We start from the raw sequence: 27524 nt of genomic DNA, 5'->3' as shown, positions 1-27524 counted from the left end.
GCCTACCATTTTGAACACAGTATTGGGTTGTATGCGTACACCCCAGTGGGTATTAAACTGTTGTAATAGAATACGTCAGGACCAAATCCAAAAGTGGCTTGGCCCCTAAAGGACTGTTGAGGCAGTACTCCTCTGTTGCCATGGTACGTTCTACCAGTTGGCTCCCACCCAGGCCTGGACATCTTTCGAGTCTATTGCTGCTTTTTTTACCCAGCAGTGTTAGGTACGAGGGTGTCAGTTAATGATAACGTAGCCCTAAATTACGAAAGCCCTTTGGTATAAGAGCTTTACCACACCTCACCTGTGATAGGGGGTGTTGTTTAATTATATTGTAGGTTTAGATCTGTAAAGCCCTGCAGTGTAACAGCTTCACCAGCCTTCATCCGCTCTATAGTTGGCTTCTCATTTCAATAAATAAGTGTCAAGACTGAAGGCTGAAATTGTTTTCTCACATCTACACATGATCAATATTAATGTAATAATAATAATCATCTTTTTTTTTATGCAGACAGCACCTAATTACATTGTGCAAATTAGCATTATTGTTTAACTTTAAGTTTTAACCTTCAAATAAACCTATAACTGTGTAATATCTGACCGAGCAATGTGGGACAAGTGAGTCCATCTTAACTATTTTAGAAATGCAATTGAAGCTCTGCACTGTAATGTAATGATGTTTGGCATAGTTGGCCATTACACTAGGACCAGAGCCACAAACTATGTGATAAGCAATATGCATGAGTAATTGGCGCAAAATGGCAGACGGGCAATGGATTTAATAGAAGTTCCCTCCATAGCTTATGCACTAAATTATTGATTTTTGCTTAAGCTGTATTAGGAATAATTTCATGTGATCCACCACGATGGAAAAGCATTGAAGCACATCAAGTGACAGATTGACCACCCCGCATGCTCTTAGTGTGATCACCTGAGGATTCCTTCAAGCTAACGTTGGCACCAGTGTGTGACAGTGAAGGAAGTCCAAAGCCATAGTCTTGCTTGTTTCACCCGTTGAATGAACACATGGCTGTGATTATTGCACTTCATATCCAAACACAATACTAGTAAACCAACTGCAACAATTGCCAATCTGCTGAGGACATGGGAGTATTGCATTGTTATTTACTTGTTATTCCACAGATTCTGCCAGTGCGTACATTTGGGGTTAGTGTCATTGTACCTGTGTGTCTTCCAAATGGCGGCCTGCCAGTTCTAGCCACATTTACACTTCAGTTCCATTCTCTTATTTGCATAACTCTCTCTTCTGACTGGTAACAATGGCTTATTGGGGCTATAGAGGGGGCTTGGGTGATTGGGTCTATAGTTTATGGAAAGTGGCAAAACAGCAATAATTCCAAATCTCTTAACAATACTGTTAAGAGATTTGGAATTATTGCTGTTTTGCTGTATTGTCATGAAATGAAGACTAATTGTCGAGATACACAATTTTGGAGCCAAAGTTTGTATGATTACAAGATGACTCAAAATATCTCATCGCATTTGAGAGAATTTGTCATTTCTACTGGTGAATTGTGAAATTCCATGACTAAAGGAAAAAAAGTGTCTCTCTTAAAAAATGTCGGTTGTCTGGTTTGTGCGGTAGTGTCAAGTGGCTGTGGCTACACACGGATGTTGGGGTCGTGTTTAGGGTCCAGCATCCTCAACATAAACATACATAAAAACAAAAAACAGATTGAAAAGGATTAAGCATTCAAACTTATTTTCTAAGTCACACATAGCCACAACTCACGGTTGCAAGTGGTTAATAATGTTTAAATGTTTAACACCAATTTTTTAGAGAAGTTAATGATCAAACAGCAGTTGCAGCGTCTAAGTTCTTCCTCTCTGGCTTTCTGCCTCTGGTTCCTCCGGATGTGTAATGTTCTTGCTTGGCTGTTTACATTTCATAATGTAGGCATATTTCCAGACTTACCAGTCTCCCGGCTTCTCCTTGCTGCTGTTTTTTAGCACGGCGGTGTGATGTCTGAGGCCTACAGTAGGAAGGTTAAGGTTACAAGTCTCAGGCCTGGCTCAGTGGATAACATATGGGAAGGTTTGGGGTCTTGTGGAAAAAAATGTTCCTACTGATACCCTGACTTTCACGCACTTTTTGCTTTAGCAATTTTTTGTTATATATACCGTAAATTCAGAGTTTAAGGTAAAATAGTGGTTTAAGATACAAACGATCGGGTATCTCATCAGATATCTCAAAAGAAAAGAGGTAATGCAACCAAGACACTTTGAGGCTGGATTCAAATCTGATTCATCAAGTCGCCTCGCAAGGTGGTTTGAGCCACGTTGTAGTCACACGTTTGGCTGAGGAGGACACATACGCTGACTTCAAACCTCCCTAACCGCACGTCAGCTGGCCAATTATGTCATAAATTCCTAAAATCTATACGCATTTATGAGTACTTATGCACCACGCCTGGTTTGAAAACATGATTCCTGGCATTTTGGGTGCCATGTTTTCTCATTGACGTTTGGTACATTCTAGGGGCTGTACCATGTCCGTTATCGGTGGTAAATCGGGTACATGACTACCTCAGTACAAAAACACTGTTCTTTAATAGATATTAAAGTCCCTGTAAAGTGAATTCAGTGTTGTTTTTTTCTAAACACGTTGTGCATGTTAGAAAGTAATTGCTTAAAGACTATGAACTTGTGGACCCATTTCTCAGCATTTTTGTCTTCCAAATTTTTTTCGTGGGCCTAAATCATGACTCAATGACGTGGAGTTGGCATACTTGGCATGGCCCGTCCCCGTAACACTCTATAAACACCAGGTCAGTGGTTTGACCGTGCGGGGGTTTGGTTACATTAGCATTAGCTGCGTGCTAGCAGGCCGCAGAGCCCCGACATCTCATCTCATCATGTGGAGGAGCCCGCAGGGGGCACTGGAGAGCGGGGAGTCCCGCAGCCTGACAGCGGCACTTTGATGTGAGCAACTACACACACAAAGGACTGGGTTCAGACGTGGAATTGACTTACTCTAATGTAAATGTTTAACAAGATTCACGCAGTTGGGCATGGTTTCAGCATCTTCAGCGGACACGCCCCCCCAGCGTCTCAGAACAGAGGGAACTGCCTTTTTTCCACAATTTTGAAACCAAATTTTATATATTTGCAGATTTTTTCTCTTCTTTTTTCATTCAAATTTGCTGGGTGGTTTATAACACATTGTCTGTGGTGCGCCAAACTCAGAACACTGATTTTTTTTTGCTTTACATCGACTTGAATGAAAAGTGACTTCCAATATATCCTGCACCGCCGGCGCATATTGTCTGTTTCTTCTTCACCTATTTAACAAGCGAAGAAACGCACACGCATGTGTCTCTTTTGCATACTAATACTGTATAGACAGACACACACAACGTTCACTAAATGTAAACACATTCTCTGGTTCTCTTCCTTTGGCTTGCCGTCTAATCGCCTGCACTCTGCTGCGGCTCATTGTTTGTGATCAGATATGTTGTGTGCCGTCATGCCCCGGGGGGGCCTCATGCTCCCCATTAAGACCGCCTTCTAATTCTACTCCTAAAATATCTTCAAATGTCAAATCCACTCAAATCCCCTGTTACCGTAGGCCACTATAGGGGCTCCCAAAATCACTCCCAAAAATAAACCGTACTGGTGGGTCGTGTGTTGCAATTAATTTCTGTGATTTTCTGCTGAGTCACGTCAAGCAGCATCCATTAGACAGCCAAGTCTCTCTGTCTCTCTCTCTCTCTCTCTCTCTCTCTCTCTCTCTCTCTCTCTCTCTCTCTCTCTCTCTCTCTCTCTCTCTCTCTCTCTCTCGCTCTCCCTCCTTCCTTCGCTCTCTGGAAAAAGAGATTGATTATCAGCGGTGATGTCCAGTTGCAGATATCTCCGTAATCGAATTTCTGAGCCCGTGGCGGCTCTTTCCATCTGTATTTAATCCAATTTTGTTTTTTGTTTCCCGGGCACTCTCACTTGATCTTTTTTATGATTCTCAGAATCTAGTCATGGCACCGAAGCAATCTAGCAGTCTTATAGTTAAACCTGCGCTGTGTGCCCATGTACGGAAGAATGCACCGCTAACATTTCTTTCAGACCAAGTATTGGAGTTTTTGTGACTCCGTCATCAGAGTATCCCTATTTGGCACATTAATAGTCTGTCACCGGCGAACATTTTTTCTGCTGTTGTACCATTTAGCAAGGCCTTACACCTCACTCACCTACAAGTGGATACGGGAAAAAGTTTTCCTATGTTTGCGTGCTTCAATATATTTAATAACGCTGCTAATCTTGACTATGTTGTCATTTAGCTGGCATTATAAATGAATTAAACAGCATACATTTGTATGTGCAACAGAGTAGTTTCATATAATCACTGTGGGCAACAAAAACGTGAACATGTTTTTCGTGACTTCCAAGTCGGGAATAATGTCTAGCCACAGCACTTTTCATGTGTCACCATTAAAGTTGAGTATATCCGTTTCTGCTATTGACCATAGGAGTTTGGACATTAATGCTGCAACTGAACTAATATTTCCATGGTGTCACGTGTTACTTCAAAAACATTCTCGCACACAGTTTTGACTGTGGAAATGAGCGAGTGTGAGTAAATGGGACTGGCAGTGGACGCCGGTGACCTTTAGTCCTTTAAGTGGTCCTTGATAACAAAGAATTCCATTCTATTTAAAGTGTGTGTGTGCGTGCGTGTGTGTTCGTGAATATGGACTAGAGTTTAAAATTTTTAGCGACTACAGACAGTGGACTCTGCAATATATGTCAAATATTAAATAAAAGATACTGAAGGTTTTTTTTTTTTTTTTTTTTTTTTTTTTTTTTTTTTTTTTTTTCAGAAAAACCATAGTTTATCAAAATATTACAGCTTTCATGTTCTAATGACCCCTTAATAACAGTCTGAGTATATGCTGTGTGAAAGTAATGGACAGGATCGGTATTTGCTGTTGGCTGAAAACATTTAAGAATCAGAATTAGTATCGTAGTGGAAAAGTCATATTCACCCATCCCTACTAAATGCATCTGGCACATAACCAAGGACCTCGATCCCGTGTGAATAGTGGTGTTCCCTTTAGATATTTGGTGTCTGGACACCAACTCTCCTTGCTTGTGTTCCCCCCTTACACGGCAGGTTATTTGTAGCTTCTCATCTCTTCGCACCATGTTGCTGTCACTCCCTCATGCAGCCCGACTGCGTTAACCCTTTCCTATTTGCTGCGTTTTGGCCTCGGGTAAAAAGGGATTAAAAAAAACAAAAAAAAAACACGGTTTATGTTTCTTTGTCTCATCTCACCTCAGAGCTAGCCAACATATAATATTGATGGGTTTGCTCTAACACAACACTGTTTGGCAGTCATTAGATGTAACAATGACACTTGTTTCTTCACTCATGAACGAATGTTAGGCTTATAGATTTTTTTATTTTTATTTTTTCTAAACCTTAAATATATTTTATTTCCACTGAGTACACACTTTTAGAACGTAATCAAAATTAAATGTGTGAGGTCTAAGACATTGCCTCAGAGGTAATTGCAAAATTTCTCTATTGCCGTTATTAGCAAACTCATACCTCATACTGAAGATGGCTTAAGACCCTTTCGCCAATCATTTACCAATAAATGACACAACCACAGCTTCAGATTTCGGGTAAGTGACCCCCTCCCCTCCAAAAACAAGAACAGGAACAGTTTACCCACTCAACTCAAAGTAGTTCATTCACACAATTGAAATACTTCAGGACAATGTCTCGAATTCCACTCTCTTAGTTTGTCTTTCTCCCGATAGGTCAGTTCTCCCTTTATCTGTCCTCAGTCTGCCCTGTCTTTGTTAAAGATGAACTTTGTTCAGGAGATGACATGGCTCATGTTGGTGGAATGGAGACCTCCTTAAACAGAACGACGCATTCCAGAAATCAATAAACGTCGGTACTTGGAAGCCGCCGGGAGGTGTTGTTCTGAAACAGCTGAACATATTCAAAATCTAACTTTTCTATGTATTTTTATGTTTGCGTTGGATTTTTTTAAGTATGCAGTATATTTATAGGGAGACAAGGCTCTAGCTTTAACATGGTTAAACGTATTCAACGCTATTTACAATGCTGATTAAATAGTGTTATGAGAGACATAGCACATATACACATACAAGGAACATGCACCGTCGCAAAATATTTTGATTTTGTATGTGTGCGAAGTTTCTGCTGCCTGTCCATTCCTCTTACGGACAATTTCCTGACATTTATTTTGCCTCGTTACTCTTGTGACCCACGGAAATGCTCCCGAGTGGCATCCACGGGTCTCCGATGGCCACTAAAAGCGAGCCGGCGGTACGCTCCCTTGGCATGCAGAGCACGTACCGTCGATATGCATAATTCAATGGATAAATGGTGCCGAGCCGATGACAAGTCACGACACACCTCGTTGGGCTCAGAGCTTGATTAGTCTGGTGGAGTCTGAGCGTGTTCCGAGACACCAGAGAGAAGAAGGCACTTGAATGTAAGCAAAAGAAGAAGATTATCTGTACTTAACGGTATCTATTTTTTTCATGCTCGGGTCATGTTTTGTCACCTTTGGCCATGCGAGGACTAACTTCATAGCCATTAAATAGTAAATCGGTGTGTGGTTCTGAGCATGCAGTAGTTCTTTTGATATGTTTAACGGACCGTGCCCACACAGGGCACATTACATTTGCCATGAACTGGATGGTTTAATCAATTTTTAACCCTGCAGTTGTGAAACATTCTTGCATCCCTCCCCTCCTCGCCTTTATACAAGTTGTGCTACAGAGCCCGGGGAGCGTTCGCCTTCAATGTCATAGTCAAGGTGAGAATTAACCTTCCCGTAATGCAGAATAATCTTGACATGATGAAACTACTTTTTTTTATTTTTTTATTTTTTTAGCAAAGGTCATATTTCGGGGGAAAAAAAATTTGAAGTTGACTAACGGATGCCGAATCCATTCTCGGTTTCCGTCGTTCCACACACTGATCTGCATGCGGTCGTGGAGTAATCTTCAGTGAATCACTTAGGGTTGCCTTTTACAATTACCCCCACCCGCCCCCTCTTGTGCAGGTGGAGGTGACGTGCCCTCTTTGTATGTTGACCCCTGGTGATTTCCCATAGTTAGCGGCACTGTAATGATTAACTTCACTCAGTGCACTGGGTTAAGGCAACACTCTCCACCTCCGCCTCCACCAACCACAAACGTGTTCCGGCAGGATGGAAAGACCAACGCGAAAACCAACACGCATTGTCTCCCCCTCACTTTCTGTTTCATTGTGGGCGGTGTCGCTCTACACTTCACACATGCCGGCAGAAGTGTTGATTGCCGGTCTTAATCTCCCCGGTTTTCACTCCCCTTGGGGGGAATGTAGTTGTGAAATAGTGTTTGTGGCTGCACTTTCACCTACCTCAACTGCAACTTCTGGAATGTCTTTCGGCAATGCCGCAGTCCATCAAAGAAATGAAATCCTTTTTCTAGATTTCAGGAAAATAGACCTGTTAATCACCAGCCAGGGGCAATAGTACCCGTCTTCTTATGCTTGTGCTACGGGTCGCACGGTTTGTACCGCTGTACAAATTATGAATCCGAAGGAAATTGGCTTGGTGAGAGAAAGGAAGTGGCTGAGCATTCAGTTTTCAGCTCTTTCAAGATCCTCTTCTTTCTATACTCACGAGCCAATGACCTTTGTCTTCTGTACCTGATCCACTAGCTTACTTCAAGTCTCACTTTCACAAGGTGCTACACTGTTAAACAACAGTTCTGTTTGTATATGTATGTGACAAATAATCTCTTGAACTTGAACTTGAACTTGATTGTTTCAAAGTGTGGCCGCTTTTAGGAACAAAACATAGTTGTTGGTTTTTGTTTGTTTCAGGTAGCATAAAAAGTAAAAAGGCCAACACTCACAGTCAAACACTTCCTTCAGATTGTCTTTTGGCGGACAACTGCCTGACAGTACAGTTTATGAAGAAGCCGCTCTTTGTCGCCCCTCTGCCAAATCGCCTCGGCAGCCACTTCGTCGCTCTAATTGAAAATGAATTGAGCTCAGCGGAAAGCTGTTAACACCGCTTCCACATCTGAGCAGGGATTAGAGGTCGCGGAGATGGGGACGCGCTAGGTCGCACTTCGGGGGGAAACGACCACAGATCTATGACGGCGCCGCCTGCATCGGATCCCTCCACTCCATGAAACGATGGAAGCTGCGGCGACATTCCTAAAGAAAAACAAAACAAAGACAAGAGAGCCTTGGAGAGGCTGAGCCTGCGCGACAGAGGAGAAGGCGATTTGAGCTCTGCTTCCTCGTGATCAGAGGATGTCCAGCGCTCCGTCTCCCGCCTCTGAATGCAACACTTGTTGGGTTCCATCGTTTATAATGCTTCATCAATGCTTTATGCAGCTTTAATAAGGGAAATATTCCTCATACTCTTACCAAACAAACCTTTTTTTGTTTAATTTTAGACTCAGACGCTCACTGAAATTGGGGATCTAATTCCACAACGTGACTGTTACAATAGTGGATACCATCGATGTAATTCGGTCAACATCATAAAAAAAATATATAGAATTTCCAATACCCGGCCCTGCTGAAACACTGGGCTGGGTGGAAAAAAAAAAGGTAATATCACAATTATTATGTGTGGGCGAACACCTCGACATAATTGTGTGGGCGAACACCTCGACAGTAACACCTTGACAGTAATTATTTGATGATATTTTGGGGATGAGTATTTGTATAAGACATTATTAATTCTATTATATAATTATAGAACCCAGAATCGCGATTGTGGCGCCTCCCCTTGCGGCTGCCTGCACGAGCACCTTGTGTTGATTACGCACATTTTGGTATTTTTTAGTATTTTTAGAGCTTATTGTGCGTAATCACCGGGTGTCATGACATTTCACTGCATATATGTATGACCGTATGTATATGTATGTGACAAATAATCTCTTGAACTTGAACTTGAACTTGTCTAACTCTTTCTCGAATCGGCTGTGAATGATTTGGTCGGCGAGGGATTTGTTGGTGATGCAAATAATGTCCGTTCAAAAGATCTGAACTGAATTTATATTTAGAAGTAGTGGAGCACAGAAATGTACATTTGAATTTTAAGAAACCGAATACCAGTGTGTTTTTCATTTTGTTTCCACCATTCCATGCGTTAAATCAATTTGCATTTGATTTATGCTTCAAATGAAATTCTTGTGAAAAATGAAAAACAAAACGACAAAAACTATTGAACTGTTAGTGCTTTGTGCGCAGGAAGTCCATATCAACTCTTGAAGCGGAGACACGTCAGATTCCGCAATTTAGCGCGACAAGGCAACATGAGACTAATAGCAGCAGCTACTTCATGTCCTGCAGCCCAACTGATATTAATCAGCGCATTTTCCAAGGTGTTGACAGTTTTAGTTTTGTGAATCCCCTTTGTGAAACATTCACCGGAAAACTTATTGTGCGGTTATGTCACTAATCTACATTCCCACGCCTATTATGTTTTCTCTTTGTCTCTCTACTGAGATATATATATATATATATATATATACACACACACACACATTTTTTCCTTTTTTATCACATCCTCATGCAGTTGCTTGTTAATTTTTGGATTCAGAGGAGGTCTAAACAAAGGCCGGCGTGATAATGACTATTCATCAAGCCAGACCCTCGATCGTCACTTTCGTTTCCTTATAAGTTTTGTTTTCTCCTTCCTAGTAGGCAGGAGAGCGGCAGAAGGCTGCTGGCTGCGCAGCTCGTGCCGTGAAGACGGTGTGCCTGGTTATGTTCTTGGCTTTTCTCTCGAGAGCCTGCGATTCATCTTTTGCTCCTCTTTCCTCCAGGATCGGTTGAAACCCCACCCCGACCCCTAAAAAATAGGCTGGGCCCTGCGCGCCGATCCACCGCCCCATTGGCTGCTGGGGTGGACCTCAGCATGGGGTAAGACAAAGGACAAAGCACAGCCCAACGACACAACCTGAGGAGACCCACTCACCTGCACAGGTAAGACATCGGTCGTCCTGATACAAAGGATAGAGGAGCATACAGGAGTTTTTTTGTTTCCCTTTTAGTCCCGTTAAAATGATGGAGACGCAAACAGGAGTCTTACAATTTGACGACACGCGCGCGCACAGAAAACGCGTGCAGACAAACCCCCCGCGCATGCAACTTCCTGTAGTTAGTTCTCCCCTCTCCAGCCTCACCCCCCACTCAAGTGAGCTGTCTCACCTCAAATAACCTTTTATCAGCTGGAACGTGCAGCCTTCAAATGAAGCAGGGCGCTCTCCACCGTTTCACAGAGTAATCAATAAGCACCCGTAGTCAAGGACACTGTACAACACAGAACTTGATGATCCATTCAGGTGGCCGTTAGGGCTTCCACTTCCTATTTATTTGAATGGTCGGCCTCAGGGCACCAAGTTGTGAGTGAGTGACAAGTTACAAATTTCTCACTAACCTTGTGTAGCGATGGTTGTACTATTTTCAGTTTGAAAGACTGTTTGATGTTGTCACCCGTAGAATTGTTTTTCGAAAGGATTAGTAACGTCTGGCCAATATTAAATATTTCATTATTTTATGAAATAATCTACAATCATCTTATTTCACACAATTGGAATAAAGTTCTGTAAAGCTGCCTAATTCTCTTTCCAGATTTGTGGTGGGGGTGCTATTTAAATGTTCATCTCCACATATCCTTTAGATGTAGGACCACATATCATTTTTAATTTGCCTGAGTTAAGGCTTCCACTTCCAGCTTCATTCCTGCAATTATGAGGAATTTTACCAGATTGATATACCTGATGATGTATTTCTTGTGAATATACATTTACTATAAAACATGTATGTTTAGATATATTTTTTTGTAGTATATTCTAGATTCAAAATAAAACTCACAAATAAATCATTGTGAAGTGTCTTCTAGTCAGGAAATACGTGTAGAAAAATTGACACAAAAATATATGTGTGTGCTGACATGTCAATGTCCAAATACCCCCTGAAATACATAATGTCTGTGAGTCCACGAGGAATGAGTCCCAGGAAGTTCCCTTCCCTTAAATTCACATTTTATGGAAGTTACTATAATTAACCACCGCTCTACTGGGAAGTATAAATAGTCAACATCCAAGTGGTAAATACAACAAATCCTCTGACAAATCCAGCCAGGTGGTAAATATACTGTACTCTACTACCTGATCTGAGTGGGGAGAAATTAATAATGAAATCCAAACTATTCATGCGAAATAGTTTTCCCCTACCAGTACACGAATGCTTGTCAAGCGGCAGCGACAGAAAACTTTCCCATGGTTCCGCTCCTTCCCGCATGATGCGAAAACAGCCCTGGAAGTCGGGCTGTTGATGGGTAATTGGTAGTGTGGAGGCAGTGGGCTTGTCAACATGTTGTTCTGCTTACTTACCCAGAGCCCCACCCCCTACCCCTCCACCCCTCCACCCTTCCACCAACGCACTCATCTCCCAGAAGTCCTCTTGTTTGTACGAGCGTTACGGGAAGGCGTAATTGTCCGTGAGAAGGGAGTGGGGGAGATGGAGAGCGCGCCGGAGTCCTACCCGCGCTCATCCATGTAGCAGATGTTCCAGGGCGATGGGCGAATTGTCGTGCTGGGATTACGTAACGTGGTCTCTCGCCATTAGCCCCCGTGCGGGTGTCACCTGCTTTATCTGGTGACAATTATGGACAGCAAAATGGTGGGGACAGAGGCGGAAAAGGAAAGGAGAAGAGCTGGAGATTTCCGTGCTTCCGTAACATCTGTAAAGTGATGTCCGATTGTGGTGTACATTTTAAGATACGATCTGAAGAATTCCTCACGCCGCATGTTCTTGGGTAGTCTAATAATAGAGTGCAGCTCGAAAAACAAATGGAGAGGAGTAGGGCTGCCCCCTGGAAGTCAACGAGTCAAATCATCAGTCGGAAATCCGTCAGTCGGCTGAGATTCTTCAAGTTGAGAAGTCAAGTTATTGTTATTATAATTTTTATTTTTTTTTGTCAGTCAGTGTGCATTACAATAACAGGATAAAAGAGAGAAGCTTCCAAAATGCAACATTTCAATGGGAATTATAAATGAATATATGATATATTGAATATATTTTTATTTGTGTGAATTGTCCGCATCTGGACATGGACGCGACCAAAGCTCTCCGTGCGCCTTTATTTTGTATAATAATGTGAGGGATATTTTCAGATGCCCATGCTCTAAAAGTAGTAAAACAAGTAAGTAAAAAAGTATCAACCATGTGAAACATCAAAACAAACATCAGGGCAGGGCAATAATTCACTGTTTATTGATCTTCTAGCAGTAGCCTACCTTATCAGTGTGGTGTTTTTATACACAGCTTTGCTATATTAATGAATGACAATCTTTTTTTCACATTATAAGGTCTGATTTATGATATATAATAGATTTATAACTAGGAATGTTAACAATTTATCGACTATTGATTAATCGCTAGTAAGAATTAAAACGATTACGGTTTTGTATTATCGATAAGAACTGAACAATCCGTGGTCTTGTTGTGATTGTATCAACGTGAGTCTTTGTGGAGCGCAGGGCATTTTGAGGACAACAAATTCCCAGCCAGGAAGTAGTAGTACTCAGTCTGGAATGACGGGGGGCAGTCGAGCAGATGGAGGCTTCCAGAAGAACGACAAACAACCAATATGGCCGTGCATAGAAAATGGGGGCTTCTCGATGTCGAGGAGGATGCTGTGTTTATTGTTGCTCAACAACTAATGCTGCGTTCAGATGGAAGACGGGAGACGGGAACAGGATAATGGTGCTTTCTGAACGGCATAGGGTATGGGGGGAAAAAAACAAAACAGCGCGGGAGAGTTAAAACAAAACAACACTATGTTGCCATGGTGATGACTCCAATAAAACATATGAAATTGAATGATTCAGTCTGATTAAGTCTGTTTATATATAAGAATTTGGTGATGTTTAGTCATTTTATTAGCGTCTCGTTGTCAGTATCTGCACCAGACTTGATCTGCTACGCAACATATAGCTCATTCCGTGCGGAGTACAGCAAAAAGTTAAAATATTTAAAGCACGCAAAGACAGGTCGTAAATATTCCTGTATGCACTAATCAGATCGGGGAGTCTTGGCTCGAGCTTCACCATTTTGAAATGAAATAAGGAGAAACGCTCCTCACGGCATGTCACAAAATCTTGTAGGTGCGCAAGGTCACATAGGTCCCCATGCGCCATGGCGCCTCCCCCTGGTGACGTCATCAGCTTTTATGTTATCAATAAATCGACGTTTGTTTGTCAAGGTTAACAACTACCGATTAAGGAAATTCCTTTAAATTTCCGTCCCTATTTCCAACAAATAACATAGCATTGCTATATCCTTATACACTCTATTCTGAAATCATAAGTGGATTCCATGGTGGGCCTCTCGTGTTGTGTAAAATTCCCTTTTGGATTATTGTGTTGGCAGATCCTTTCAGATTGACAAACTGCCGAAACCTAAATATACTTCATATACATGTATTTATTTTTTAATCTCAACCATGTAACCAGTCTCTCACCCACTCTCTTCGTCTGGTTATTTTCATTGTGTTTCCGTTACGTTCCATTTCCTGCTTGCTACAATGTGTGTGTGTGTGTGTGTGTGTGTGTGTGTGTGTGTGTGTGTGTGTGTGTGTGTGTGTGTGTGTGTGTGTGTGTGTGTGTGTGTGTGTGTGTCTCAGACAGTGGATTGATGGCAGCACAATGGAGTAAGATGGAGAGAAACACCATCATGGATGATTTGCATACATAGACACAAAGCACAATAACCCAACAACCGCATGCGCCGCAATCACATTTCCAGCTCAGGCCTTGAGCTGACACTCTGATTTAGTAGGTACAAGTTTATAGGTTTATTTTAAGGATCCCCATTAGCTGACACCTCGACAACTGTCTTGTCCTCTTTTGGCGTCCAAGATCACATTTACAAGGACATAAGAAAATTAAAAATTAAATAAACGAGATGGGTGAACTGCGAACTTACATCCGCACCCATGTGCGCGCACACGTACTTGCTGGTTCCATTAGCAAATTAAATGGAAAATAGGGCCAAAGCCATAGAAAATTTAAGTGGGGACAAGAAGCGAAAGAAAATGGACGGTGAGAAGAGGGGAAACGAATATGAAGGAGACAAGTTAAACTGTGGGGGGTGCTGGGGGTGAAAGGAACCAACGACGGATGGAGGAAAAGGGTGAAAGACAGAGCATGCGGCAGCTTATTGGAGAATAAAGGGCCGTGAGAGACCTTACAATGTACGAAAAGGAACACAAAGTAAAATCACAGGAAATTGAGGAATAGACAAACCGCAAAGTAAAAAGAAAGGGAAAGGTACATTTAAAATAAGAGGGAGGGTGAGAGGTAGATAATGAATGTTATCAGCACAGGACGTGTGAGCCTGCCAAAAGGGAAACCTCGGGCAGACGTTTTCTCAAAGACTTTATTGTTTATTCTTGCTTTCTTCCCTCCCTCCCTCGCTCTCTCTCTCTCTCTCCCCCCCCCCCTCTCCTGCTCTGTGCCTCCTGGGTTACTCCAATTGGTGTAATTTGTTAATTTGAGCATTTATTTCCCCCTTTATGTCATGCTCCTAAAAAGCGTGCAGAATAAAGATGCGGCAATATGGAAGCCAGTTCTGCATCCGAGCATTGTATCATAACCTTGAGTGGCCTCATAGGCTGTGAATGATCTATTTTTATCCATCAGTTTATTGGGTTGAGTTGTCACTGGGATGGCCGGTTTATGGGGCTTTTTCCGCTTTTCATCCGTTAATGCAAACACAAACACACACACAATTGTACACACCCACGTACTCGTCTACGTTCCCGTGGGCAGTCTGAGAGGAATGCTCTGCTTGTTGATGCAGGGAGATAGCAGGATGACAGTGGTTTTATAGTTGAGTGACATCTATTTTAATGTGAAGAAAAGGGTTAACGAACACAGAGGGTGTGTGCATGTCTGTCTGTATGCATTCTAACTCCGCCGCGCTGTCAGCCCAGGTCAAAAGCAGTGGCTTGACGAGTGCCATCTTTGGCAAGGCCGTTGGAACCCACCCCCTCGTGTTTAATCATCCAGTCGATTCCTCAGCAGAGCGCCAGTTGCCAGGCCAGTGTGCGCCCAAACCGTGAACCCGGAACGACATCCTTCTCAGTCTTTAAAGCCTCTATCCGGCTCCTCAAAACATAGTGAGACAAGGTTCATAGTCAGTTGATTTATTTTCTATAGTTATTTGTCATTTATGATCGAACGTCGATATTGCTTCACCATGTTCATGAGTTGGTATGCTCTGGCCTCCTATTTGAAGAATGTCCTCATTGAAGGTTTTTGCATGGATTGCCAAATCTCTTAAGACTCTTAAACTTATAAATGGCATGGAAATTAAGGCATAAACGCTGGATAACACAGTCATGCCTTGCGCTCATTTAACTAACGGTAGAATGACACCAGGCGCGTTGGCGCAGTGTGCGTCTTTCATTTTATTTATTTTTATTTATTTATTTATTTGTTTTTTAGCGGCTACATGGTAAAGCGTCCCAGACATGTCAGTGTTGTCTTAGCGAGAGGAGGAATATTGAAACCGTGACAGTGATTTAAATATTTTTTTTTAACGCACAGTTTGATAAGTTTTGTCTGAAAACAATATGTCCTATGATCATTGCATACACTGTCTTCAAGTTAAACAAGGTCTTGCAGTTATCCAGTTAAAAAGTACTTTGATATTACTTTTGTACTAGTATTATTTTTTTATAGTCGTCTGCCATAAATAATTCATTCTTTCACTTATCACTGACACAGCCCTACGGGTCACATCCTTTTTTTCTTTTTTATTGTTCAGACTTATGGTGCCATCAGCCCCCTCACCAGAGATGGGGCCGGTATCATTAGGCGTTTTTTGCACTGAACAGTTCTGGGGACTCCCTGAGGTGAACTGGGAAGGTCCCCCCAGAACTAAATACCTCCAAGGGATTTTTTTCTGCTTTTGTTCACACTGCTCATAGGAGCTCTAAAGTGACGTAAGCCAATGGGCTTTCAGCGTGAGCTCCATGTTCCGTGTTGGCTTTACTCCATAACTTTCACTTATTTCACCTTATCAGTCCACAAAAATCTGTTTCTAAACAAATTTGAGGCGAGAAATAAACAATCCATTTGCTGAATCTTCACTCATATTAGATCTACAAGGCATTATTTAAAAGTTTGCTCCGACTTGTGCAAGGCACGAGCTCGCATCGGGACAACACACGCAGATTTTTTTTTCATCCAATTAATGTTGTAAAATAAATGAAATAAATACATCTACAATAATTTATTGGTTATTTTTTTTATTACCGCCAAGAATATGTGGGCTGGTAAACCCAGAGCGATGCAACTCGATGGGCGGGCTGTCGTCAGTCCAAGGGACTGCGACTTACGTCTGGGCCAATCACCGTGCACTTACATCACTGAAGGTTCCTCTTGTGCCGGTTAGTCCCTGCCCTGGAGTAGAAGCTAAAACATTCCTTCAAAAACGGCGTTCTAAGAACTACAATTGCTCTTTGTTCCTGCAGTGCGGACACCAAAAAAGGGACTGTTTTTCCAAAGGTTCTCAGATCTATGAAGAACGCTCTGCGGAGTTAGTGTCCACATTATAGAAGTGCAGGATTTATTATTCACAAGTAAATTATTTGCACAAAACATCCAGTTTTTACAAAATTGAGTCCCATAGCAATGGAAAGCTATGGGGAGAAGTGCGTAATGCAGCTCGCAATGCACAGGGCTTTTTTGTGTCATTCAGTTTTGAAATGGAGGAAAACAGTACATCTGAAATAAAAACACACACATTACGCAGTGATCCAGTATGGAACGTTACAGTCCCTTGGTTGGTAATTTTATAATAATAAATAAAATAAAAATAAAACATTTCATACAAGTAAGAAACTAACCAATAAAATAAATAAAAAAATAAATACTCTGTTGTTATTTGTTTTATAATATATAATAATGATAAACTGTATTTATCTAGCACTTTTCTTAACAAGGTTACAAAGTGCGTCACAGGAAAAAAACAAAACAGATTACAGCACAGATAAAAATAATAAAGATAAAAGAACAGCAGGTAAAAATGAAACAAATTATAACACGGATCATAAAACATCAGGGGATAAAATAAAGTAAAAAAATATATATAAAATGGCAGGAGTGAAATGATAAAACCCAGTAACATATATTTAAGAATTTGTAAAAGCTTTCCCATAAAAGAAGGTTTTAAGATGGAATTTAAGACGGACACAGAGGGATTCAACAAATCGTTTTTATAATTTGGAGCGAGGCCATTTAAAGCTTTAAAAGTGATATCAAATCTTCAAGGGGACCTATTATGTTTATTTTTGCACAAGTTAATATTAGTCTCTGAGGTCTCCAAAACATGTCTTTGAAGTTTGTTGGGGAAAATACCACTCAAATTATGCATTCAAGCCATTCTAGCATGTCTCTATAACTGCCCTGTTCCAAAACGGGCTGTTTAAGTGGGAGGAGGCTCCTGAGGCCCTGACGACTGTGAGCCAATGGGATTTGAGCACAAGTTCAAGGTTCTGTGAGCCAATGTTGTTTGAGCATGGCTTCCGGCTTGCATTGTATTTACTTCGTAACGTTCACTCATCAGACCACCAAAATCTGTTTCTGAACAAATTTGACCCAATGAAATGTATATTAGATCTTGAAGGCCCAATTTAAAAGTTTGTTCCGACTTTTGTTGCCATGCTCCAGGCTTGTGGGACACGGACGCCGCGCCGCGACCCTGTGTCTGTTTTTTCTGTGACGCACTTTGCAACCTTGATAAGAAATGGGAGCTCTGACTGATACCGGCATAAGGTGCATTACAGTAGTCCAGGTGGGAGAAAATAAAGGCATGGAAAAACCTGGTGGGAGACGAGAATGATCTGATTTTGGAAATTTAGCTTTAGCTGAAAGAAGCAAGGCTGGGCAACATTCTTAACATGACCCTCAAAACAGAGATCTGCATCAAAATGGCACCAAGATTTTAACACGGATTGGATTAACACAGGTTCAATGGGAAGCAGCACTTCCAACGCTCTGCCCCGCGCCGCACGCCAACATGCCTGGTGTAGTTCCACCGTTAGACTAAGACGCGGTTCGCACTAACGACAGCAGCGACTTTATATCAAGGGGGAACTGAGGACGAGAAGTAGCCCCTCCCCTCCAATGTTAGCGATACAGTTCCAGGGGTTAGACAGATGACCCTGAAATGAAAATGTCACAGGTTTGATTTCCGAACAAAACGGGGCTTTGTCCATCGGCCTGCCTTGTGTCCTTGAGGGAGGCATTAACCCCTACCTCCTCCGAGTCGCTCTGGATAAACGTGTTGCTCACAAGAGCGAATGGCTGCTTCAGCTTCACCACACTGTCATGCAAGTGAAACACACCTATAGGAATTTTCTCTATGGTTCAGTCAGATATTTTTTCGGCAGTGTATTTCATTTTATTGTATAAGTACTGTTTTGATGTTGTCTTGATTGCTACACAATAAGCGTTTCAGTTTTCCAAGCACTACATGGCATCCCAGGCTCATCAAGGTATCAAGCTTACGTCCCATAAGCGAGTGTTTTTATACGGATTGTATCGTGTTTCCGACAGAATCTTCTGCGAGAAGATTGATAAAAATGCCAGCTTATCTTATCTCGTCCTAAGACAAGAAAAGCAAGGAAGCGAAAACTCTGGTCACGTTGAGAAGTCATCGGTGAAATGCCCTGCCGAGACATCCATTGTAAGGACACGGCTCGGCTTTAAAGAGCCTGACCGCATCGAAAAGAATATTATGCGCGGTGGCTAGGGTGGGAATACCGTACCATAACTACGCATACCTGTATACAAGTATACAGTGGTACTCCACGCTGCATGATCCATGTGGGAAAAACAGACACCATCTAAAACAAAGTCACCTGCAGAGCTGTGGCTCTTACAGTGTCAGGTCAGTTAGTCTAGGACGGTTGTGTTTCTGTGTGTCTGTGAGTGTTTATATCCATAATAATATTTTTTCTTCATAGATAATCAAATTTATATATATATTTATTTATTTATTTATTTATTTATTATTATTGTTATTATTATTATTATTATATATATATATATATATATATATATATATATATATATATATATATATATATACATTTTTTTTTTTTTGCCTGCTTTCCTTGACTCACTGGTCAATATTTGGCCGCCCTCGCTACAAGGCCCTTGGGGTTTTTAGGTATTACGTTTCTGAAGTTGAATGTTTTGGGGATGCTCTCTGCCTTCCTCTCTAGTTTGCCATAGGAACAGGGCTTACTGTTATGAAGCTTCTGCCAATGAAAAGCAGACGATAGCTTCTAGAAATGTGTCGTGTTCTCTGGGTGAAGATGAACACACACACATACACACACACACACACACACACACACACACACACACACATACCGTGCAGTAATGGTGTGTTTATGCTGCATAGAATTGTAAAGGATATATCTAGATACGTTATTAAACTGTTGTTTGTCTATATGTTGGTTCTGTATTAAAGGTAAGCAGATAAGGTCATCTGTATGGTCCCTCACGTGTGTGTGTGTGTGTATGTGTGTATGTGTGTGTGTGTGTGTGTGTGTGTGTGTGTGTGTGTGTGTGTGTGTGTGTGTGTGTCTGTGTGTCTGTGTGTCTGTCTGTCTGTCTGTCTGTCTAGGCGGTGAACAGCGGAGGGCGTTGTCATGGCGTTGCTGCGGAGGAGGCTTAAGGTTCTGGTGACGGTGATGATGGTAAACCTCTTCATCTTCATCCTGGTCTCCCGGCACAGCGGTCAGGACAAGAACAGCCAGCACAAGATCCGCATTCCGGGCAAACCCTTCTGGTCCAAGCTCGTCCCCAACAAAGCGTACTGGAACCTACGGCAGCAGGTTCTCGACCTCACAAACAACCCCATCCTCTCCGCCAACGACAGCGCGGACGATCTGCCCGACTGGCTCAACAGCACGGCGTTGGCCTCCAACACCTGCGATCCGGACCACAAGGTCACCACTCAGGTGAAAGATTACAACTCCCTTCCGGACCGCTTCAAGGACTTCCTGCTCTACATGCGCTGCCGCTCCTATCCCCTGTTGGTGGACCAGCCTCATTTGTGCAGCGAGCCGCCCTTCCTGCTGCTGGCCATCAAATCCTTGGCCCCTCACTTTGACCGCCGCCAGGCCATTCGCCAGTCCTGGGGACGGGCCGGCGTCCTGGCCAACCGGACGGTGGTGACAGTCTTCCTGTTGGGCAACACCACGGGGGTAGACAATCACCCGGACCTGTCGGAGATGCTGCGCTACGAGAGCGCCCGCCACCGGGACATCATCCAGTGGGATTACCGGGATTCCTTCTTTAACCTGACCGTCAAGGAGGTGCTGTTCCTGGAGTGGGTGCAGACGCGCTGCTCCGAGGTGCAGTACATCTTCAAAGGCGACGACGACGTCTTCGTCAACACCTTCCACATCCTGAACTTCCTCGGCGGCCTCTCGGGGTCCAAGGCCAGGGACCTGTTTGTGGGCGACGTGATCACCAACGCGGGGCCACACCGCGACAAGAAGGTCAAGTACTTCATCCCAGAGAGCATGTATGTTGGTATGTACCCCCCGTACGCTGGAGGCGGGGGGTACCTGTACTCAGGTGACCTAGCCGCCAGGCTACACAATGCCTCGCAGAGTGTGGCACTCTATCCCATAGATGACGTCTACACGGGCATGTGCCTACGCAAGCTGGGCCTGGCCCCAGAAAAGCACAAGGGGTTCAGGACCTTTGACATAGAGGAGAAGTACAGGTCCAACCCCTGTGCTTACAAGATGCTCATGCTGGTGCACCCCAGGACCCCACAGGAGATGATTCAGATCTGGCACTGGCTCAGCAACCCCGATCTGAACTGCCAGTGACAGCCCCGGCAGAAAACCTTTTTGGATCCGGCTAGAATCGTTCAGGCTGCCCGGCAGCTGCCATTTGGGGTCTACCTGAAATAGTGACGATTGCTCTCAGGAAGACATTTCGCTGATGACGGTACTCACAAGTCTCGTTAACTAATTGTTCTTGAAAGGTCAAAGTGGCCATTATCTTATTTTAGGGACTTGGTTGGTGACTTTATCACTTAGATACTATTATCATGGTTACTTGGGGAAGAGCTGGGAGATGAGTCCATCGTACCCCTCAAAATGACGACAATGTGTGTTGGTAGCGGAAGGCGTTCTGCAAAATGGCCATCATAGTATTTGGACTTCAGCAGACCCTGTATCGCCGTTTAAAAAGCCTCGCCCAAAGTGACCGGGTCTCTATGTCTGCACATATTTATATATCACAACTATTTATAAAGGCCTTATGTTGCTTTTAACACTGGTTCCGGTTCCCTAATGGAGCCTCTCAATGCTGTATTATGAGGACTGAGACGGAGCCTTTAAAGCTGTGTGTTCAACGGGGACCTCTCTCCACAGGGCCTGCTGCTCTACTTTATAAAAAATAAATAACAAAATAAAAAATAATTGCACTCTGCCTCCAAAATATCGCTGATATAGCTGTTCTCGAAGCGGGGTCAGATCTGTTTCCTGATGTCCACATGCTGCTTCTCGGCACCGCTCGCTTGTGAAGAGGTCCCTGCGGATCCAGGTTTAACGGTGGCCCGGAGCGAGGCCCGGGCTCCTCTTCCCCCTCCGCTCTCCTTTAAGTCCTCCCTCTGCGACGCCGCCCCCGTCGCCCGGACGGCGGCTGTTCTGTAAAGGATTACGTCGCCCTTTTATCTGTATATCACGGTTTATAGTCTTTCAAAAATGTTTTTTGTAACGGTACCAGAGTTTTAGGTGCCGTTCTCTAAGCGGTAACGCTTGACGCTGCGTCACTCGTTCTACTCGACTTATCCCGTTCCGAAACCAAACCGAGAGCTGAGGTTCTAGGGTAGGGACTTCCTGGGTGGATGGGGGTGTTGGGGGGGCGGCGGGGGTTGTACTTGCAGGAGGAAGCGGAACTGGAACCCGGCCTCGCTCTGCCCAGCGGGTCTGGGCACGGCCAACCACGGAGAAATCCAAATGCTGTCGATTTTGCTTCAGGTTTCTACAGATTTCACTGTACACGTGACGATAGTGATGGTGTAGCTCTTAAATGCATATTTTCACAAAAAACTGTGAGATTTTTATGTTCCAACCAACAATGCATCGCTTCCTCTTTTGTGCATTAAAGATAATAAGTTGCCTTGTGGAATTATGACATTTTTGCGTTTTTTTTTTTTTTGTTTGTTTGTTTTTTTGTTTTTTTGTTTTTTCTTGCTTGACTGTATCATCAATGAAAGGCTCATTTAAAAATGCCTTGCTGGATTAAATCTCCTGACCAGGTTACGGCAACCTGCTCACCTGAACGAAAGGCAACTGCTGCCGCTGCTTGGTACTGAGACGTCCATTGATCCGTGGGGCCTTTAAGTTATTATCACAGTCAGGATTCCCTTTAGCTTTCATTCCAGAGTTCTCGCAAATGAGTCAGAAAATCACTTCCAAATTCACTGCTCACCAGTCAGTCCTGCGTGTTTTCAAAACGAAAGATTATTCCATCTCTTAAAGATGTTTTGTTTTGTTTTTCATAGTCAAATATTGCAAAGAGCTTCATGGCAGTGAGTACTCAAGCAGTGTTCAAACAGTGTCATGTTGGAAAGAGGTTTTTTTTTGTTTGTGGGTTTTTTTTTTTTTGTTTTATTGGGGGTTTTTTTGGGGGGGGGGGGGCGAGAAATCTCGAGCCAATCAGTTAATGGCTTTTATAGCACAAATTATGTCTTTATGTGAAAGAAATGCTGCGTTCATTTGCATCTCTTCATAATAATTTTTTTATTTTTTTGCAGTGTGTGAGATGCAACCTCCCTCACTTGAATTGGGTCATGTTATTATTATTATTATTATTATTATTATTATTGTTGCCGCTGTTTTATTTAATGCACCTGTAACATGACACGTGGTCATTTGTGGAAATGATCGGAGCGTTGAATGATATTCAGAGAGAAGATCATTCAGAATGTCGTTCCTCTGTCACTTTTTCCCAGCGTGGGAAACTTCGACCTGATTAATTTGAATAGATTATCACTTGTGAAATTTGTACTCAAATTGTACTCCTCGTGTAGAAAATCCCATTACAGCCAATTGGTATAAAGAAAAAAAAAATGTCATCAACTCAGCGCCATCAACTCAAAATGACTAATGATAAGAGGTTTTCCTGATCCTGTTCCAGGGAAAAATGTAGCTTCACCGACTCTGTTAGACCGCCACCTGCTGGTCAAGTGGGGGTAATTGCAATAAAGTAGTTTACACAATTATACAGTATATGCATGCTCTGACACTGGTGATGAATTGGTTACACAGCCGCCTACGTTATTTATTTTTTATTTTTATTTTTTATTTTTTTCCGTTTCTTTGTTTTTTATTCCCCGTTTGCATTTTGTATTCCTTCAAGGCGTAACTGCGTATTGCCCCTCGATCGTAGGCGTCCTCCGGACATGGCTGAAATGTAAAGCGCATCCTTCTGGGTCGCTGTAATCGTGTGTCATTGTCACCATCATTGTGAAAGAGGATTCTTGTTCCAGACAGGGTTCGGGAATAACACTGGTGAATGCATTTGCTCGAAGCCCGATTAGACTCACACGGACGGGTTCCCCGTGCAAAAGTCCTTGTCGGTGCTTTCAAAAAAAAAAAAATGCACATCGTCAAAGTGATGGAAGGCGGAGCCCACTATCCCAAAGTCCAAGTTGGCTCAAACAGCGATTTAACAGCTCTTTCTCGCGCACCTTGAGTCATTTTCACAGGGGCCAAAGAGGGAAGAGCTGCCTGTCCCCCCATCTGAAACATTTATCTGGAGTTGTAACTTGTCTCTGTCCCCCCCGCCCCCCTGTGTCTGTCTGTGTGTGTGTGTGTGTGTGTCTGTGTGTGTGTTTTCTTTTTTTTCTGTGTTGAAATATCCAGTTCGAAAGGCCTCTCTCTCCACTGTCCACGGCTACTTGAAATGTTTACATGTTTAGAAAGGAAGGGTGACTTTGATTGCAGCGGTCCTCTCTGCGTCACGGTTGTACCCAAAGCTTTTTTTTTTTTGCGTTAAATGACAGACATACACACACACACACACACACACACACACACACACACACACGCCCTGACTTTCTTGGCTGGAAGCGACTAAAACAAAACACAAACTCCTCTGTTTTCACACGTCGGAATGCCTTAGTAAACAGGGTTTTCGGGATCGCCTTAAAAATAAAAATAAAAAAAAATCTACGTTCCACTGTTTCCGTTTGAGGGGGAAGTCAGGCTTTTGGGGAGGTCTTTTTGGGTGTGAGACTTTTTGCGCAAATCCTGTGGCTGTGTCCAACAGAGTCTTGGATATCACAGTTGTAAATGCATGTAATTGTATTTCTGTGAATTGAATAGAAGCCTGAAACTCACAATTTGCCCTTTACATATTTACCAATCCATCCTCGCGTGTCTCTCATGTAATGACTTGTATTTCAGAAGCCCGCCATCATTCTGTGTCAGGTTTGGACGTCCACTGCACTAATATGAGATGATTTCCAAAGTGTGTCTGATGTTTGTCTGTCGGTAGGGTATTCATTGTCTTGTAAATGCTTTTATATGACTTAGAATGACTATGGTTATCTCAATAAAGTATATTTTGATGTTTTTCTAAGCTTTTCTCTGCGTTTTACTGGCAGGCTCAAAGATATTGGAAGTGAGAGAACTGGAATAATTGTAATTATTACAATTGCAGGTTACGATTGTTGTAGTTTAAATCAAACTGAACTCTTGTCTTTAAACATGTCAAAATCCTCAGCTCTAAGACTGACATCCTAATGACACCTTCTCTGCTCAAACCAAGTTGACCGGTGCATCAACCGCATCCCGCCAGCAGGGGGAAGCAGAGTTGTAAAAGGTTCTCTACTGACGTCTGAAAGGAGCTTGACGTTAGTCAGCAGTAGGACACAACACTGAAAGGTGCAAATAGACATCAGAATAAATAATAAATCTCTCCAGTAATAACACAGGCTGTTCAGTGTATACCTGAAAACAAATGCGGCTGTTTAAAAGAAAAAAAGAAAAATCTTGCAATCTGAAGGTTATCACTATTACCTGAACACAATGGGGCCTTTTCTCTACGTGCTGGTTTAATCAGTCATTATTATTATAGGTAGTATAGTCTGCCTAGGAATCGCACACAATTTACATTGGGAAAAGGGTAATTATGCATTTGTATCTGGCTGTTGTCTCATCTCCCATATGTGTTGCCCCTGCAGTGGATCTGCTTTTGCAGATGTTGCTGGAAGGAGTCCTGACGCTCGCCTATGTAAAAATGTATTGTCTACTCAAGGTGAGTTTCAGCAGGGGCTGCAGCCTTTAAATAGGCTTCATGTGCATCTCTTTCCTTTAGTGCCGAATGTGGTATTACAACCTGCAGTGAATACAAATTCACATGGCTGTGATCTGGAGGGGGAACGTTGTCCTGCTGCTAGTCCGTAACAGAACAGCATTAAGCTCACGGACGGAAAACAGTTTATTTGATTCGACATGCGCTCCGTTTCTTTCCAGGTTGAGGCTTTCACGTTTCACAACAAGACAAATAACTATCGGCTGTTCCGCTGTGATTTTCGCTGATCTAGGCCAATCTGTCCGGAAGGTAAGCCAAAGAATGTTCCGACTTCCAAGATGTAATGCGATGGCCGAGAGATTTGAAACAGCTTTTGACGAGTTGAAAGTGAATTCAATATCAGCTCTGTGTCCACACAGTGTTCTATTAGTTCATTAATGATTTATCAATGTAAGTTTGAAGCAATATCAATTTAATTGACCTGCCGTTTCTGGCCCCTTAACTATATATACCCATCACCCTAAGGATCCTGTAGATTTCACACAAACAAGATCATTATTTGGTGGTGTTTCTTCAAGTAAGAGCTGGAATTCTTAATTTGGCCGTGTCCCGTATCAACATTTGCTGTGTGTTTTGGCAGAATCTCTGATCCTTTCAACGCTTTGATCATCCGGTTACACTGATGTTCTAAAATTCAAATTTGAGAATCCAAAGACCGGCCACGCCTGGAATCACAGCTAAAACAAGAAGGTTTTATGTACAACAGTGGATTGGAGACTTCTGGTGGCGATGTTGGAGTAGCACGTGCACTCGGTAGCTGCCGTGACTTTCAGTTGACCTTTATTCGAATTTCATTTGAAACAGCGGAATCCTCAAGCGTACACCTCAAGCGTACACCTCAATTTGATTTCATTATTAATTATTAACAACTGACAAACTTTACATCAGCAAAAATCCCCCGAAAGAAGATTGGAAAGTAGGACGGCACCGAAGGAGAGGGCCCACACGGCTCCCCGGACTCGCTCGAAGGTGCTGGCAAGCAAGAGGCTTACGACCCCGCCCCACCACGCGATTGAGTTTCTCTGGACAGAATCGTGAGGCGCGGAGACGGAAATCTGCACCAAAAGAGTCAAAGCTCAAAGCCAGCCTTTATTTCCGGCACCGCACGGGCCGGCGAGATGCAAAAGGACAGCGCGGATCTAAAAGCCTCCGCGAAGCGTCTCACAACGGGAACGGCGGCTGTAAAGAAAGCAAGAAAATAAAGGAAGATCCTGGATATCCAATCCAGAGGTATGTGGGACAGCCCCGTCTTTTCTGGGCTCCCGGAGAACGACACCGAGTCCCCAGAAAACACGGTGAAAGACCTCCTCCACGCCGCCTTGAAACTCCCTACGGACACCGTGAACAGATCACCTCAACTCAGAAAAGTCTGACTTATCTACGGGGAAACATGGGCGCGGTAGGAAAGCGATTGCCTCGGGCGCGCTGCGCTGCTGCATGGGAAAACTACAAATCCACATCCCTCACCCCCCGAACCCACCTCAATGACACCCATTACGTTTGATAGCTGGAATGTGAGAGGCTTGGGCTCACCAGCAAAACGCAGCGAAATCCTAAGTCGCCTCACCAGGGTGAACCCCAGCTTCTGTCTACCGCAAGAAACTCACCTCTCTGCATCCGAGCACCTCAAACTCAAAGCCGAATGGGCCAATCGGATGTTTTCTGCATCGTACAACTCAAAAAAAATAAAATAAAAATGTAAACCACAATATCAGGCACAGAAGGGCGTTACATAATTATTTACGGTATTTTAGTTGACGTCAAATCAACCACAGCTAATATCTATGGCCCCAATGAGGACGGCCCAAATTTCATTCACAATACATTTTCAAAACACACAGAATTCTCTGACTCAGTTATACTGGGAGGAGGCTTCAACGCAGTACTGGATCCAAGTTAAGACAGTTTTACAAACCTGAGATAATCACAAGCCCTGGCGTTCGTCGGACACTATTCATTAATATAAGAGTGGTCTTGATCTTGGCAATTGTTGGCGATCAAATAATCCGCATAGTAAAGAATACACATATTATTCCCCGCCCCACCAAAGCTTCTCTGGCATCGACTTTTTCTTGACTGGTCACTCGGTG

At 43.0% G+C, this 27524-nt stretch overlaps 1 protein-coding gene across 1 annotated transcript in view; it reads left to right on the top strand.

Moving 5' to 3' along the window:
• b3gnt2b (UDP-GlcNAc:betaGal beta-1,3-N-acetylglucosaminyltransferase 2b) overlaps positions 1–20933 on the top strand; it is a gene marked incomplete at its 3' end in the record, with an annotated part of 22844 nt that extends 1911 nt beyond the window's left edge. Inside the window, exons 2-3 of the mRNA XM_080016092.1 lie at positions 9829–9988; positions 19715–20933. Of these exons, the coding sequence (XP_079872218.1) occupies positions 19740–20933 (1194 nt within the window). The 5' untranslated portion in view covers positions 9829–9988; positions 19715–19739. The remainder of the gene's footprint in view (positions 1–9828; positions 9989–19714) is intronic.
• Positions 20934–27524: the final 6591 nt, after the last annotated feature.

This window comes from Zeus faber (assembly GCF_960531495.2).
Source record: "Zeus faber genome assembly, chromosome: 16".
In the NCBI taxonomy this organism is placed as follows: domain Eukaryota; kingdom Metazoa; phylum Chordata; class Actinopteri; order Zeiformes; family Zeidae; genus Zeus; species Zeus faber.
This window is presented reverse-complemented; position numbering and strand designations above follow the sequence as displayed.